Source organism: Hemiscyllium ocellatum, chromosome 46 (assembly GCF_020745735.1).
Source record: "Hemiscyllium ocellatum isolate sHemOce1 chromosome 46, sHemOce1.pat.X.cur, whole genome shotgun sequence".
NCBI classification, from domain to species: Eukaryota; Metazoa; Chordata; class Chondrichthyes; order Orectolobiformes; family Hemiscylliidae; genus Hemiscyllium; species Hemiscyllium ocellatum.
Genome location: NC_083446.1, coordinates 2786907 through 2801086, shown reverse-complemented (window position 1 = coordinate 2801086; position 14180 = coordinate 2786907). Strand labels below are relative to the sequence as shown.

The 14180-nt window shown below is 57.5% G+C and overlaps 1 protein-coding gene across 7 annotated transcripts in view; it reads right to left on the bottom strand.

The window, feature by feature from the left end:
- The window catches only part of LOC132836355 (sodium/calcium exchanger 1-like), an 89303-nt gene extending 76459 nt beyond the window's left edge, over nucleotides 1-12844 (bottom strand). For all 7 annotated transcript variants that reach the window (XM_060855826.1, XM_060855830.1, XM_060855827.1 and 4 more), the window contains exon 1: nucleotides 11119-12844. In XM_060855826.1, coding sequence (XP_060711809.1) covers nucleotides 11119-12662 — 1544 coding nt within the window. In that variant the 5' untranslated portion in view covers nucleotides 12663-12844. The remainder of the gene's footprint in view (nucleotides 1-11118) is intronic.
- Nucleotides 12845-14180: the final 1336 nt, after the last annotated feature.

The window sequence follows — 14180 nt, the reverse complement described above, 5'->3', positions numbered from 1 at the left end:
AGGGACAGGCCTGTCCCCACCAGTACTGTACCCCACTGTTATACAGTGACAGACCTGTCCCCACCAGAACTGTACCCCATTGTTATACAGGGACAGACCTGTCCCCACCAGTATTGTACCCCAGTGTTATACACTGACTATCCTGTCCCCACCAGTACTGTACCCCAGTGTTATACAGTGACTGACCAGTCCCCACCAGTACTGAACATCAGTAAAAATACACTGACAGACATGTCCCCACCAGTACTGTCTCATCGTGTTATACAGTGACAGACCTGTCCCCACCAGGATAGTACCCCAGTGTTATACAGGAACAGACCCGTCCCCACCAGTACTGCACCCTAGTGTTATACAGTGACTGACCTGTCCCCACCAGTACTGCACCCCAGGGTTATACACTGGCAGACCTGTCCCCACCAGTACTGTACCACAGTGTTGTACACTGACAGACCTGTCCCCACCAGTCCTGTACTCCAGTGATATGCAGTGACTGACCTGTCCCCACCAGTACTCTACCCCAGTGTAATACAGGGAAAGAACTGTCCCCACCAGTACTATACACCAGTGTTATACAGTGAAAGATCTGTCCTCACCAGTACTGTACCCCAGTGTTGTACAGTGACAGACTTGTCCCCGCCAGTGATCTACCCCAGTGTTATACAGTGACAGACCTGTCCCCACCAGTACTGTACCCCAGTGTTATACACTGACAGTCCTGTCCCCACCAGGACTGTACCCCAGTGTTATACAGTGACAGACCTGTTCCCACCAGTACTGTACCCCAGTGTTATACAGTGACAACCCTGTCCCCACCTATACTGTACCCCAGTGTTATACAGTTACACACATGTCCCCACCAGTACTGTACCCCAGTGTTATACACTGACAGACCTGTCCCCACCAGTACTGTACCCCAGTGTTATACAGTGACAGATCTGTCCCCACCAGTACTGTACCCCAGTGTTATACACTGACAGACCTGTCCCCATCGGTACTGTACCCCAGTGTTATACAGTGACAGACCCGTCCCCACCAGTACTGTACCCCAGTGTTACACAGTGACAGACCTGTCCCCACCAGTACTCTACCCCAGTGTTATACAGTGACAGACCTGTCCCCACCAGTACTGTACCCCAGTGTTATACACTGACAGTCCTGTCCCCACCAGGACTGTACCCCAGTGTTATCCAGTGACAGACCTGTTCCCACCAGTACTGTACCCCAGTGTTATACAGTGACAAACCTGTCCCCACCAGGGCTGTACCCCAGTGTTATACAGTTACACACATGTCCCCACCAGTACTGTACCCCAGTGTTATACAGTGACAGACCTGTCCCCACCAGTACTGTACCCCAGTGTTATACACTGACAGACCCGTCCCCACCAGTACTGTACCCCAGTGTTATACAGGGACAGACCTGTCCCCACCAGTTGTTTACCCCAGTGTTATACAGTGACAACCGTGTCCCCACCTGGACTGTACCCCAGTGTTACACACTGACAGACCTGTCCCCACCAGTACTCTACCCCAGTTTTATACAGGGACAGACCTGTCCCCACCAGTACTGTACCCCACTGTTATACAGTGACTGACCAGTCCCCACTAGTACTGTACCCCAGTGTTATACAGTGATTGACCAGTCCCCACCAGTACTGGACATCAGTAAAAATACACTGACAGACATGTCCCCACCAGTACTGTTCCCCAGTGTTATACAGTGACTGACCAGTCCCCACTAGTACTGTACCCCAGTGTTATACACTGACAGACATGTCCCCACCAGTACTGTTCCCCAGTGTTATACAGTGACTGACCAGTCCCCACCAGTACTCTACCCCAGTGTTATACAGGGACAGACCTGTCTCCACCAGTACTGTATCCCAGTGTTATACAGGGACAGACCTGTCCCCACCAGTCCTGTATCCCAGTGTTATAGAGTGACTGACCTGTCCCCACCAGTAGTTTATTGTTTATTATTTAATCACGGGACGTGGGTGTCACTGGCTGGGTTCAGGATTTGCCCGCTTGGGAAGGTGGGGGGGTGAGCTGCCTTCTTGACCCGCTGCAGCCCATGTGCTGTGGGTAGACCCACAGTGTCCCTTCGGGAGGGAATCCCAGGATTCTGACCCAGCCACACTGAGGGAACGGCGAGGTATTTCCAAGTCGGGATGGTGAGGGGCTCGGACGGGAACTTGTCGGGGTGTGGTGTTCCCATGTACCTGCTGCCCCTTGTCCTTCTGGGTGTGGAGAGTGGTGATGGTTCTGTCCTATTGCCTCCCTCCCCAACGTCTCCTGGGGTCGGGGGTGGGGTGTGGTGGGGGGGTAACGGGGTGAGACAAACAGCCCCCCAATCAGCCCCCCAAGGTGCCACGTGTGTGGGATTCACCAATTGTGGAGCCTCATTTACCATTTCACATCCCGTTCCCCACCTCCTCACTCGGCAGCAGCTTCCCCCCATGCCCCCCCCTTACTGACCAGCGTGTCCCCCTCTCTGGGGGAGGGACTGGCAGGGATTGTCACCTCCCCACCCCCCCCAATCCCGGTCACAGACGCAGGGAGCGGGCTGGATCAGCCATCTCTCTGTGGTCCCTCTGTGTGAATAATGAACAAGAACTGAATGCTGTAGTCTGCAGCTGCTCTATCATTCAGCAGTAACCCCATCCCAGGAGACCCGCGCCCCCCCCCCCCCCCCCCCCCCCCCCACCGCACTTCCCTCACCGAACGGGGAGGGGCACAGGCAGGGTCGGATAGAGGGAGGGTCAGATAGAGAGACGAGGGCATACAGAGAGGAATAGAGAGAGGGGCATTGGTGGGGGGATAGAGAGAATGGGGGATAGAGACAGGAGGATAGAGAGGGGGGGATGGAGACGAGGAGATAGAGAGGGGGGAAAGAGAGGGGGGAGAGCAGGAGGGGATGAAGGTGGGAGAGACAGAAGGAGAGACAGAGCTGGGGAGGGGGGAGGTGAGGCAGAAGAAAGAGGGGAGGGTTAAGAGGGGAAGAGAGAGAGAGAAGAGATAGACAGACAGACAGAGACAGAAGAGAGGGCCAGAGAAGGGGAATGGTGAGTACACTGTGTGTGTGGGGTGTGTGTGTGGGGTGTGTGTGGGTGCGTGTGTGTGTCTGTCTGTGTTGGGGGGAGGGGGTGTCTCTGTGTGTGTGTGTGTATGGCGGGGGGTGTCTGATTGTGTGTGTGTGTCTGTATGGCCATGTCTGTGTGTGTGGGGGGGGGTGTGTGGGGGTGTGTGTTTCTGTGTCTGTGTGTGGCAGGAAGGTGTTAGTATGTGTGTGTGCATGTGCAGGGAGGTGTATGTATGTGTGCCTGTGTGTGTGTGTTTGTGTGTGTGTTTGTCTATGTGTGTGTGTGTTTATATGGGGTTTGTGTGTGCGTGTGTGTGTATGAGGGGTGTGTGTGTGTGTGTGTGTGTGTGTGTCTGTGTCTGTGTCTGTGTGTGTGTTTGTCTGTGTCTGTGTGTGTGTGTAAGCATATCTCGATCTGTCTGTGTATCTGTAGCTGTGAGGGAGTGTGTACGGCTTGCTGAGGGACTGGGTTTGTGTGTGGGTGACTGAATGTGAAACAAAGAGACTGTTAGTGTGTGAGAGTTGGTGAATAAGTGAGAGTGAGAGAGTAAGCCAGGTAGTCAGTGAATGTGAGAGAAAGTTGTGTGTGAGAGAGTGGGAGAGTGAATGAGTGAGAGTGAGTGACTGAGAGCGAGTTGACATTCAATGGTGTTCCCGTCACTGAGTCGTCCCTCCCATCAACGTCCTGGGGGTTACCGTTGAGCAGAAACTGAACCGGACTCACCATATCAACCCAGCGGCTCCAAGAGCAGGGCAGAGGCTGGGAATCCTGCAGCGAGTAACTCCCCTCCTGACTCCCCCCAAAGCCTGTCCCACCATCTACAAGGCCCAAGGCAGGAGGGTGAGGGAACACTCCCCACTTGCCCCTGGGTGGGGGCAGCTCCAACAACACTCAAGAAGCTCGACACCATCCAGGGACAAAGTAGCCCCCGCTGGATTGGCCCCACACCCACAAACACCCCCTCCCTCCCCCCCACCGACGCTCAGTAGCAGCAGTGTGTACCAGCTACAAGATACACTGCAGAAACTCACCAAAGACCCTCAGGCAGCACCTTCCAAACCCACGGCCACTTCCATCCAGAAGGACAAGGGGCAGCAGATACACGGGAACCCCACCCCCTGCAAGTTCCCCTCCGAGCCCCTCACCATCCCGACTTGGAAATATCTCGCCGTTCCCTCAGTGTGGCTGGGTCAGAATCCTGGGATTCCCTCCCTAAGGGACACTGTGGGTCTACCCACAGCACATGGGCTGCAGCAGGTCAAGGAGGCAGCTCACCCCCCACCTTCCCAAGGGGGGCAACTAGGGACGGGGGCAGTAACTCCTGGGCCCAGCCGGCAATGCCTTCATCCCGTGAGAGAATTAAACAAGCAGAGACTGAACGAGTGAGTTACAACAGAGTGAGAAACGGACGGGAAAGAGCTCAGGAACACGCTGTATGTTTTATCTGAGAGTCACAGAAGGGTGGCCTGTAGTTACCCTGCAGTGAGTGGAGTGTTCCTGTGCATCCCCCTGACCAGTGAGAGGGGAGACGGTGGGTTGGGCAGGAGGTCAGTGCGTCATTCCAAACAGCGTGTCACTAAGGCACAGGGAAACGTGGGGCTGACAGGGATTCCAAATGATCGGAGTGTGCAGTGGGCAATCAGAGACACGCTCGCAAAGATACCCACTGTCCCCAGAACATCACTCCAGCTATTCAACACGGTGGGGAGGCACCGGAGGGGGAGGTAGGGCGGTCGACGTGGGGACTAGGCACAATCCCACCCACAAAGGCTGCTAGGAGAGAGAGGGAGGGTCCCAGCAGGGAGCGGGACAGGAAGGTCCCAGCACGGAGCGGGACAGGAAGGTCCCAGTGCAGAGTAGGAGGGGAGGGTCCCAGTGTGGAGCAGGACAGGTGGGTCCCAGCGCAGAGTAGGAGGGGAGGGTCCCAGTGCGGGGTGGGACGGGTGGGTCCCAGCGCGGAGTAGGTGGGGAGGGTCCCAGTGCAGAGCGGGACGGGTGGGTCCCAGTGCGGAGTAGGAGGGGAGGGTCCCAGCACGGAGCCGGACGGGTGAGTCCCAGTGCGGAGTAGGAGGGGAGGGTCCCAGCATGGAGCTGGACGGGTGAGTCCCAGCGCGGAGTAGGAGGGGAGGGTCCCAGCACGGAGCGGGACGGGTGGGTCCCAGCGCGGAGTAGGAGGGGAGGGTCCCAGCACGGAGCGGGACGGGTGGTTCCCAGTGCGGAGTAGGAGGGGAGGGTCCCAGTGCGGAGCCGGACGGGTGAGTCCCAGCGCGGAGTAGGAGGGGAGGGTCCCAGCACGGAGCGGGACGGGTGGGTCCCAGCGCGGAGTGGGAGGGGAGGGTCCCAGTGCGGAGTGGGAAGGGAGGGTCCCAGTGCGGAGTGGGAGGGGAGGGTCCCAGCGCGGAGTGGGAGGGGAGGGTCCCAGTGCGGAGTGGGAAGGGAAGGTCCCAGCGCGGAGTGGGTGGGGAGGGTCCCAGTGCGGAGTGGGAGGGGAGGGTCCCAGTGCGGAGTGGGAGGGGAGGGCCCAATGTGGAGTAGGAGGGGAGGGTCCCAACGCAGAGCAGAAGGGGAGGGCCCCAGCGTGAGGAGGAGGGAGACTGACCGAGGGAGAGGGAGAGGGTGACGGACTGAGGGAGAGGGAGAGAGGGACTGACCGAGGGTGAGGGTGAGGGAGAGAGAGTCTGACCAAGAGAGAGGGGGACTGGGAGAGGGGAAGTGAACGAGGGTGAGGGAGAGGGGGACGGGGACTGACCGAGGGAGTGGGAGAGGGGGACTGACCAAGGGTGAGGGGGACGGGGACTGACCAAGGGTGAGGGGGACGGGGACTGACCGAGGGTGAGGGGGACGGGGACTGACCGAGGGTGAGGGGGACGGGGACTGACCGAGGGTGAGGGGCACGGGGACTGACCAAGGGAGTGGGAGAGGGGGACGGGGACTGACTGAGGGGGAGGCGGAAGGTGAGGGTGAGGGTGAAGGTGAGGGTGAGGGTAAGGGTGTGGGTGAGGGTGAGAGACAGTGGGACTGACTGAGGGTGAGGGTGAGGGTGACGGGGACTGACTGAGGGGTAAGGTGAGGGTGAGGGTGAGGGAGAGGGGGACTGACCGAGGGAGAGGGGGACGGGGACTGGGACTGACCGAGGGGGAGGGGGAGGGTGAGGGTGACGGGGACTGACCGAGGGTGAGAGACAGTGGGACTGACTGAGGGAGAGGGGGACAGGGACTGACCGAGGGTGAGGGTGAGGGGGACTGACCGAGGGAGAGGGAGAGGGGGATGGGGACTGACTGAAGGGGAGGGTGAGGGTGAGGGTGAGGGTGAGGGTGAGGGGGACTGACCGAGGGAGCGGGGAAGAGGCAGATCTCAGAGGGTGAGTGTGGACTCCAGGTGCAGACAGACAGGGATTTCTGATGCAGATTCACAGGGAGGGAGCTCATTCGTCAGGGAGGGTGGCGTGAGGTGTACTCGCTTTGTTATTGACACAGCAGTGTTTTCCATTTCACACTGTACTCAACATCACCGTCATAAATACATCACCACACATACCAGGTAAAGCTCCCTCTACACTGTCCCCTCGTCAAACACCCCCAGGGACAGGGACGGCACAGGGTTAGATACAGAGGAAAGCTCCCTCTACACTGTCCTCCCATCAAACACCCCCTGACAGGGACAGCACGGGGTTAGATACAGAGTAAAGTGTGAGCCCGAGGATAATGCTGAGTGAATGGATCCCACCATGTCCCGGTTACTAACCCCCAGCTGGTCGTCTGAACAGGAACAGATTTGGATGTGAATCTCCCTGAGGGTTCGAGTCGATGTGATTCAGTTGAATCTGGTGTGGGATTGCTCTGACACTGTGTGTGTGTGTGTGTGTGTGTGTGTGTGTCTGTCTGTCTGTCTGTCTGTGGGGGGGGGGGGTGTGTGTGTATGTGTCTGTGGGTGTGTGTGTATGGGTGTGTGGGTGTGTATGTGTCTGTGGGGATGTGGGTGGCTGTGTGTGTGTGTGTGTGTGTGTGTGTGTATGGGGGTGTGTGTATGTGTGTGGGTGTGTATGTGTCTGTGGGGATGTGGGAGTGTGTGTGTGTGTGTGTATGGGGGTGTGTGTATGTGTGTGGGTGTGTATGTGTCTGTGGGGATGTGGGTGTGTGTGTGTGTGTGTGTGTGTGTATGTGTCTGTGTGTGTGTGTGTGTGTGTGTGGGTGTGTATGTGTCTGTGGGGATGTGGGTGTGTGTGGGTGTGTATGTGTCTGTGGGGATGTGGGTGTGTGTGGGTGTGTGGGGGTCTGTGTGTGGGGGGGGGTGTGGGTCTGTGTGTGGGGAGTGTGTATGGGTGTGTGTATGGGTGTGTGTGTCGGGGTGGGGGTGTATGTGTGGGGTGTGTGTGTGTGTGTGGGGGGGGGGGTGTGGGGGTATGTTTTGGAGAGGTGTGTGTAACCGCTCTGCCCTTCTCTGTGTCCCCATCCTGACTGAGTGACCTGTTGAACACCCACACTCTGCCCCCTGTGACCAGGCCAGTTCTGTCTCTATCTTACCACGAATCCCATTATCATAGAGAGGGATAGCAGGGAAACAGACCCTTCGGTCCAACCCGTCCATGCTGACCCAGATATCCCAACCCAATCTAGTCCCACCTGCCAGCACCCGGCCCATATCCCTCCAAACCCTTCCTATTCATATACCCATCCAAATGCCTCTTAAATGTTGTCATTGTACCAGCCTCCACCACTTCCTCTGGCAGCTCATTCCATACACGCACCACCCTCTGTGTGAAAAGGTTGCCCCTTAAGTCTCTTTTATATCTTTCCCCTCTCACCCTAAACCTATGCCCTCTAGTTCTGGACTCCCCCACCCCAGGGAAAAGACTTTGTCTATTTACCCTATCCATGCCCCTCATAATTTTGTAAACCTCTATAAGGTCACCCCTCAGCCTCCGACGCTCCAGGGAAAACAGCCCCAGCCTGTTCAGCCTCTCCCTGTAGCTCAGATCCTCCAACCCTGGCAACATCCTTGTAAATCTTTTCTGAACCCTTTCAAGTTTCACAACATCCTTCCTATAGCAGGGAGACCAGAACTGAACACAATATTCCAACAGTGGCCTAACCAATGTCCTGTACAGCTGCAACATGACCTCCCAACTCCTGTACTCAATACTCTGACCAATAAAGGAAAGCATACCAAACGCCACCTTCACTATCCTATCTACCTGCGACTCCACTTTCAAGGAGCTATGACCCTGCACTCCAAGGTCTCTTTGTTCAGCAACACTCCCCAGGACCTTACCATTAAGTGTATAAGTCCTGCTAAGATTTGCTTTCCCAAAATGCAGCACCTCGCATTTATCTGAATTAAACTCCATCTGCCACTTCTCAGCCCATTGGCCCATCTGCACTGACCAATGCAGGTCCACACACCCTGACATGCTGGGTGGGAAGGTATCGTTCACACAGGTCAGTGAGAAGGAGACCATGACGTTTGCTAATAACTGTGAAGGGTGTCAAACTATCGACAGTTTGCCGGGAAACTGTAACGGAGCCTTTAAGGTGACGCAGGGGGGTATCGGGAGAGATGGATAGATGGATGATGTGATAGGGGAGGGGGAAGGGACAGACCAGAACAAGGTGGTGGGGCATGCAGATGCCTTTTGATGTCAGACCGTCCCGAATCAGGAATTCAGGAAGAACCTCCCCCCGCCATTCCCCACCCCCACCCCCCCATACACCCCACCCCCACCCCCTCAGAGGGTCACGGGGAGACTCACTCCCACAGGGAAGGGACAAGGGGTTGCGTGGGGAAGCTAGACAAATACAGGAGGGAGAGTGGAATAAGGAGACGGAGGCCATTGTGGGAGGGGGAGTGGAATACGCAGAGCAGGGACAGCAGCAGATGGGCCAAATGGCTGGTTTGGATGGTGTTGGCTGGACATGACTCAGTTTGAGTCAGACAGACAGGAATTCAGAGACCCAGAACCACTGACAGGGGACCCTCCTCCAGCCCCGACATCCCCTCCCTATCTCTGTAACCCCCTCCAGCCCCCTACACCCCCTCCCTATCTCTGTAACCCCCCTCCAGCCCCCTACACCCCCTCCCTATCTCTGTAACCCCCTCCAGCCACTACACCCCCTCCCTATCTCTGTAACCCCCTCCAGCCCCTACACCCCCTCCCTATCTCTGTAACCCCCACCCCCTCCCTATCTCTGTAATCCCGTCCAGCCCCTACACCCCCTCCCTATCTCTGTAACCCCCACCCCCTCCATATCTCTGTAACCCCCTCCAGCCCCAACACCCCCTCCCTATCTCTGTAACCCCCTCCAGCCCCTACACCCCCTCCCTATCTCTGTAACCCCCTTCAGCCCCTACACCCCCTCCCTATCTCTGTAACCCCCTTCAGCCCTACACCCCCTCCCTATCTCTGTAACCCCCACCCCCTCCCTATCTCTATAACCCCCTTCAGCCCCTACACCCCCTCCCTATCTCTGTAACCCGCTCCAGCCCCTACACCTCCTCCCTATCTCTGTAACCCCCTCCAGCCCCTACACCCCCTCCCTATCTCTGTAACCCCCTCCAGACCCTACACCCCCTCCCTATCTCTGTAACCCCCACCAGCCCCTACACCCCCTCCCTATCGCTGTGACCCCTCCAGCCCCTACACCCCCTCCCTATCTCTGTAACCCCCTCCAGCCCCTACACCCCCTCCCTATCTCTGTGACCCCCTCCAGCCCCTACACCCCCTCCCTATCTCTGTGACCCCCTCCAGCCCCTACACCCCCTCCCTATCTCTGTAACCCCCTCCAGCCCCTACACCCCCTCCCTATCTCTGTAACCCCCTCCCTATCTCTGTCACCTCAAACCAATGCCCTATTGAATGCCTCTTCTCTCTGTCTCCCCTTCGTTCCAATCAATCCCTTTCTTGCTATGTTTTTGTTTGTCTGTCAGTCAGTCAGTGTCAGAGCCTGAGGCCTACCAGGTGGATGTTTGGGGAGATGGGTTGCTAGCTCAGGGACAGAGCTCGGTTTTATGCAGATTCTTAAAAGGGGGAGGGAGAGCGACTGAGCGAGTGAGAGAGAGAACATGAGTGAATGTGGAGAGAGACAGGAGACACTCTGGGATCGTTCTCCTCAGAGCAGGGAAAGTTGGGTTGAGGGGCTGTGGGAGGTCGAATTGAGGCTTGGAATGAGGAAGGGGGCTGTCTGGTGAGGGAGAGACTGCTCCCAGAGGAAGAAGAGTCAGCCACTTGAGGGACATGGGATGGAAGGGAATTGGGAACAGATCCTGAGGGAGGGGGGGAGGGAATGTTTAATTTGAGGCAGTGAGTTGTTGTGATCTGGGAAAGGGGAGGGGCGGGGAATTCAACAGGAATTTCAAAATGGTTGGCGGGGGTTGGATTGGCCGTGGGAAATTGTCCCATAGTGTCCAGGGATGTGCAGGTTAGGGTGGGTTGGCCGTGGGAAATTGTCCCATAGTGCCCAGGGATGTGCAGGTTAGGGTGGGTTGGCCGTGGGAAATTGTCCCATAGTGCCCAGGGATGTGCAGGTTAGGGTGGGTTGGCCGTGGGAAATTGTCCCATAGTGCCCAGGGATGTACAGGTTAGGGTGGGTTGGCCGTGGGAAATTGTCCCATAGTGTCCAGGGATGTACAGGTTAGGGTGGGTTGGCCGTGGGAAATTGTCCCATAGTGCCCAGGGATGTGCAGGTTAGGGTGGATTAGTCAAGAGTAAATGTAGAGTAATAGGGTAGGGGTAGAGGGTCAGTGTGGATGTGTTGGGCTGAAGGGCCTGTTTCCACAGTGTCGGGATTTGGTGATGACATTGGGTAAACTGTGGGAAATGAAGAATTCACAGGGCGTGCTGTGGGGGGGAAACAGAGTGTGGGGAGGGGGACTGAACGGAGAGGTGGGGCTCGATGCACACAGCCTGCGGGGGAAGGCCGTGTGGCGGAGGAAGATGGCGGCGAGGTTGGAACACCGCACAGTGCGGGTCGGGGGGTGGGTGGGGAGGGCGTAGGCAGCGGGAACAGGCCGGAGGCGCGGGCACTCGGAGGGTCACTTACGCGATCTCGTCGTTGTGGAAGACCAGGTGGCCGCTGTGCTGCACAAAGTCCTCTCCAGCCTTGGCCGTGCCCTCGAGCGTCCGGTAGGGCAGGTGGACGGTGCCCCGGGCGCCCGACGTCCGCTGCACCTCCACCCCCATGACCCCCACGCTCTCGCTGACCCGCTGCGAGCCCTGGGCGAAGGAGAAGACGCCGGCGTGGTCGTCGTCGAAGATGGTGACCGTGGCGACGGTGGGCGAGCCCAGGATGTAGGCCGGGTCCTGGTGCCCGCCGGGCACCCGGCACCCTTCCTCCGCCCTCCGGTCTGGGTGGCTGACCCGGAGGTTGCTGATGTGAACCCGGAAGTACTCGTCCTCCTCGAAGATGTCGTCGTCGATGATGCCGACGGACAGCTCGTGCCTCACCTCGCCCGGCTGGAAGACCAGGGTGCCCTCGGTGAACTGGTAATCGGAGCCGGCGTTGGCAGTGCCGTCCTCGGTGCGGAAGTCCACCGCCAGGGTGCAGTCAGGGTCCCCGCCCTCGCGGGTGACCCCCAGCCGCAGCGAGCCACAGTTCTCAAAGCACTGGTACTGGGCGTGCTCGAAGCGGACAGTCCCCTGGGCGTGAGGGAGGTGGCGCCGCTGGTCCTGGGCGCTGAGGGCTTGCCGGGCCTGCTCTGCCGCGTGCCGCTTGAGGATGTTGCCGGCGCCGGTCATGCGGCGGGTGGCCTGGATGCGGTAAAAGGCCCGGCTCTTCTGCTGCTGGCTCAGCACCTGGTAGTTGGCCATCTCAGCCAACTGCTCAGTGTCTTTGTCCGGGTGCCTCTGCCGCAGCTCCCGGAGCACCCTGGCCATCAGCCGCCTCTCGGCCTCCTCCTGGTCGCGGTCAGCCCCCTCGGCGTCCGGCCCTCCCTCCTGCGGCGGCGAGCCCGGGCACGCCCCATCCAACTCCAGCTCCATCTTGTCGGGCGGCCTCTCGCCCACCGTCTCGATGATGAGGCCGCGGCTCTTGTCCGCCCGGTACTTCTTGTAGACGTACTTGTAGACCAGCAGCCGGCGGTCAGCCACCCACGCCACCATCACGCACACCGGGAAGAAGAAGAGGGTGACCAGGCCCTCCCAGATGTCCACCACCCCGGGGCTAATCACGGCCAGGATCAAGTACAGCCAGATGTAGGCAAAGATGCTCCAACTGGCGGTGACGAAAAACACCCGCAGGTGCTTGATCTTGCGGCTCTCGCCGTCTGGCACCACGTAAATGCAGGTGGCGATGATGATGAACATGTTGAAGGCGGCACTGCCCACGATGGTGGCGGGGCCTAGCACGCCCTGCTTGAAGTTGTGGCCGCACACCTCGATGACGGAGAGCAGGATCTCCGGGGCGGAGGAACCCAGCGCCATCAGGGTGAGGTTGGACACCGTCTCGTTCCAGATCCGCACGGTAGTGGTGGTGGTCTCACCATTCGGCCGCTTGATGGTGATCTCGCGCTCCTGCGAGGTGATCACCTCGATGGACGCCATGAAGCGGTCGGCGATGATGGACATCCCCAGGAACATGTAGACCATGGCGGCGAAGTAGACGATGGCGCGCGCCACCTTGTCGCCCACCGAGGGATCCTGGGGCTGCCACAGCGGGAGGATGACCCCCTTCTCGCACACGTACGCCCCCACGCAGGTGCTGTTGCCCGGTGGCGTGGCGGGCGACTCTGACCGGGCCGGGGAGGCGCCCAGGAGGGGCGCCAGCAGGAGCCCGGCCGCCGGAAACATCCGGAAGAACCCGGGCCTCGGAGCCATCATCCTCCACTTCAGTGGAGGCAGAGCTGCAACAGAAAGAACACAATTAATCAGCGTACCGTGTAGAGGGAGCTTTACCCTACACCTAACACCGTGTAGAGGGAGCTTTACCCTACACCTAACACCGTGTAGATGGAGCTTTACCCTACATCTCACACCGTGTAGAGAGAGCTTTACCCTACACCTAACACCGTGTAGAGGGAGCTTTACCCTACACCTAACCCCGTGTAGAGGGAGCTTTACCCTACATCTCACACCGTGTAGAGGTAGCTTTACCCTACATCTAACACCGTGTAGAGGGAGCTTTACCCTACATCTAATACCATGTAGAGTGAGCTTTACCCTACATCTAACACCATGTAGAGGATGCTTTACCCTACATCTCACACCGTGAAGAGGGAGCTTTACCCTACACCTAACAACGTGTAAAGGGAGCTTTACCCTACATCTAACACCATATAGAGGGAGCTTTACCCTTCATCTCACACTGTGTAGAGAGAGCTTTACCCTACATCTAACCACCGTGTAGAGTGCGCTTTACCCTACATCTAACCCCGTGTAAAGGGAACTTTACCCTACAGCTAACCACCGTGTAGAGGTAGCTTTACCTTACACCTAACACCGTGTAAAGAGAGCTTTACCCTACATCTCATACCATGTAGAGGGAGCTTTACCCTACACCTAGCCCCGTGTTGAGGTAGCTTTACCTGCATCTAACACCATGTAGAGAAAGCTCTACCCTACACCTAACAACGTGTAAAGAGAGCTTTACCCTACATCACCGTGTAGAGAGAGCTTTACCCCGCATCTAACACCGTGTAGAGAGAGCTTTACCCTACATCACTGTGTAGTGGGAGCTTTACCCTGCATCTAACACCGTGTAGAGTGAGCTTTACCCTACATCTCACACTGTTAGAGAAAGCTTTACCCTACATCTAGCCCCATTTAGAGGGAGCTTTACCTGCATCTAACACCATGTAGAGAGAGCTCTACCCTACATCTGACACCATGTAGAGGTAGCTTTACCCTACATCTAACCCAGTGTAGAGAGAGCTTTACCCTGCATCACCGTGTAAGGGAGCTTTACCCTACATCTAACCCAGTGTAGAGAGAGTTTTATCCTACATCACCATGTAGAGAGAGCTTTACCCTGCATCTATCCCAATGTTAGAGAGAGCTTTACCCTACATCTAACCCCATGTACAGTGAGCATTACCCTGCATTTAATGCTGTGTAATGTGAGTTTTACCCTGCATCTAACCCCGTGTAGAGGAAACTTTACTCCGTCTC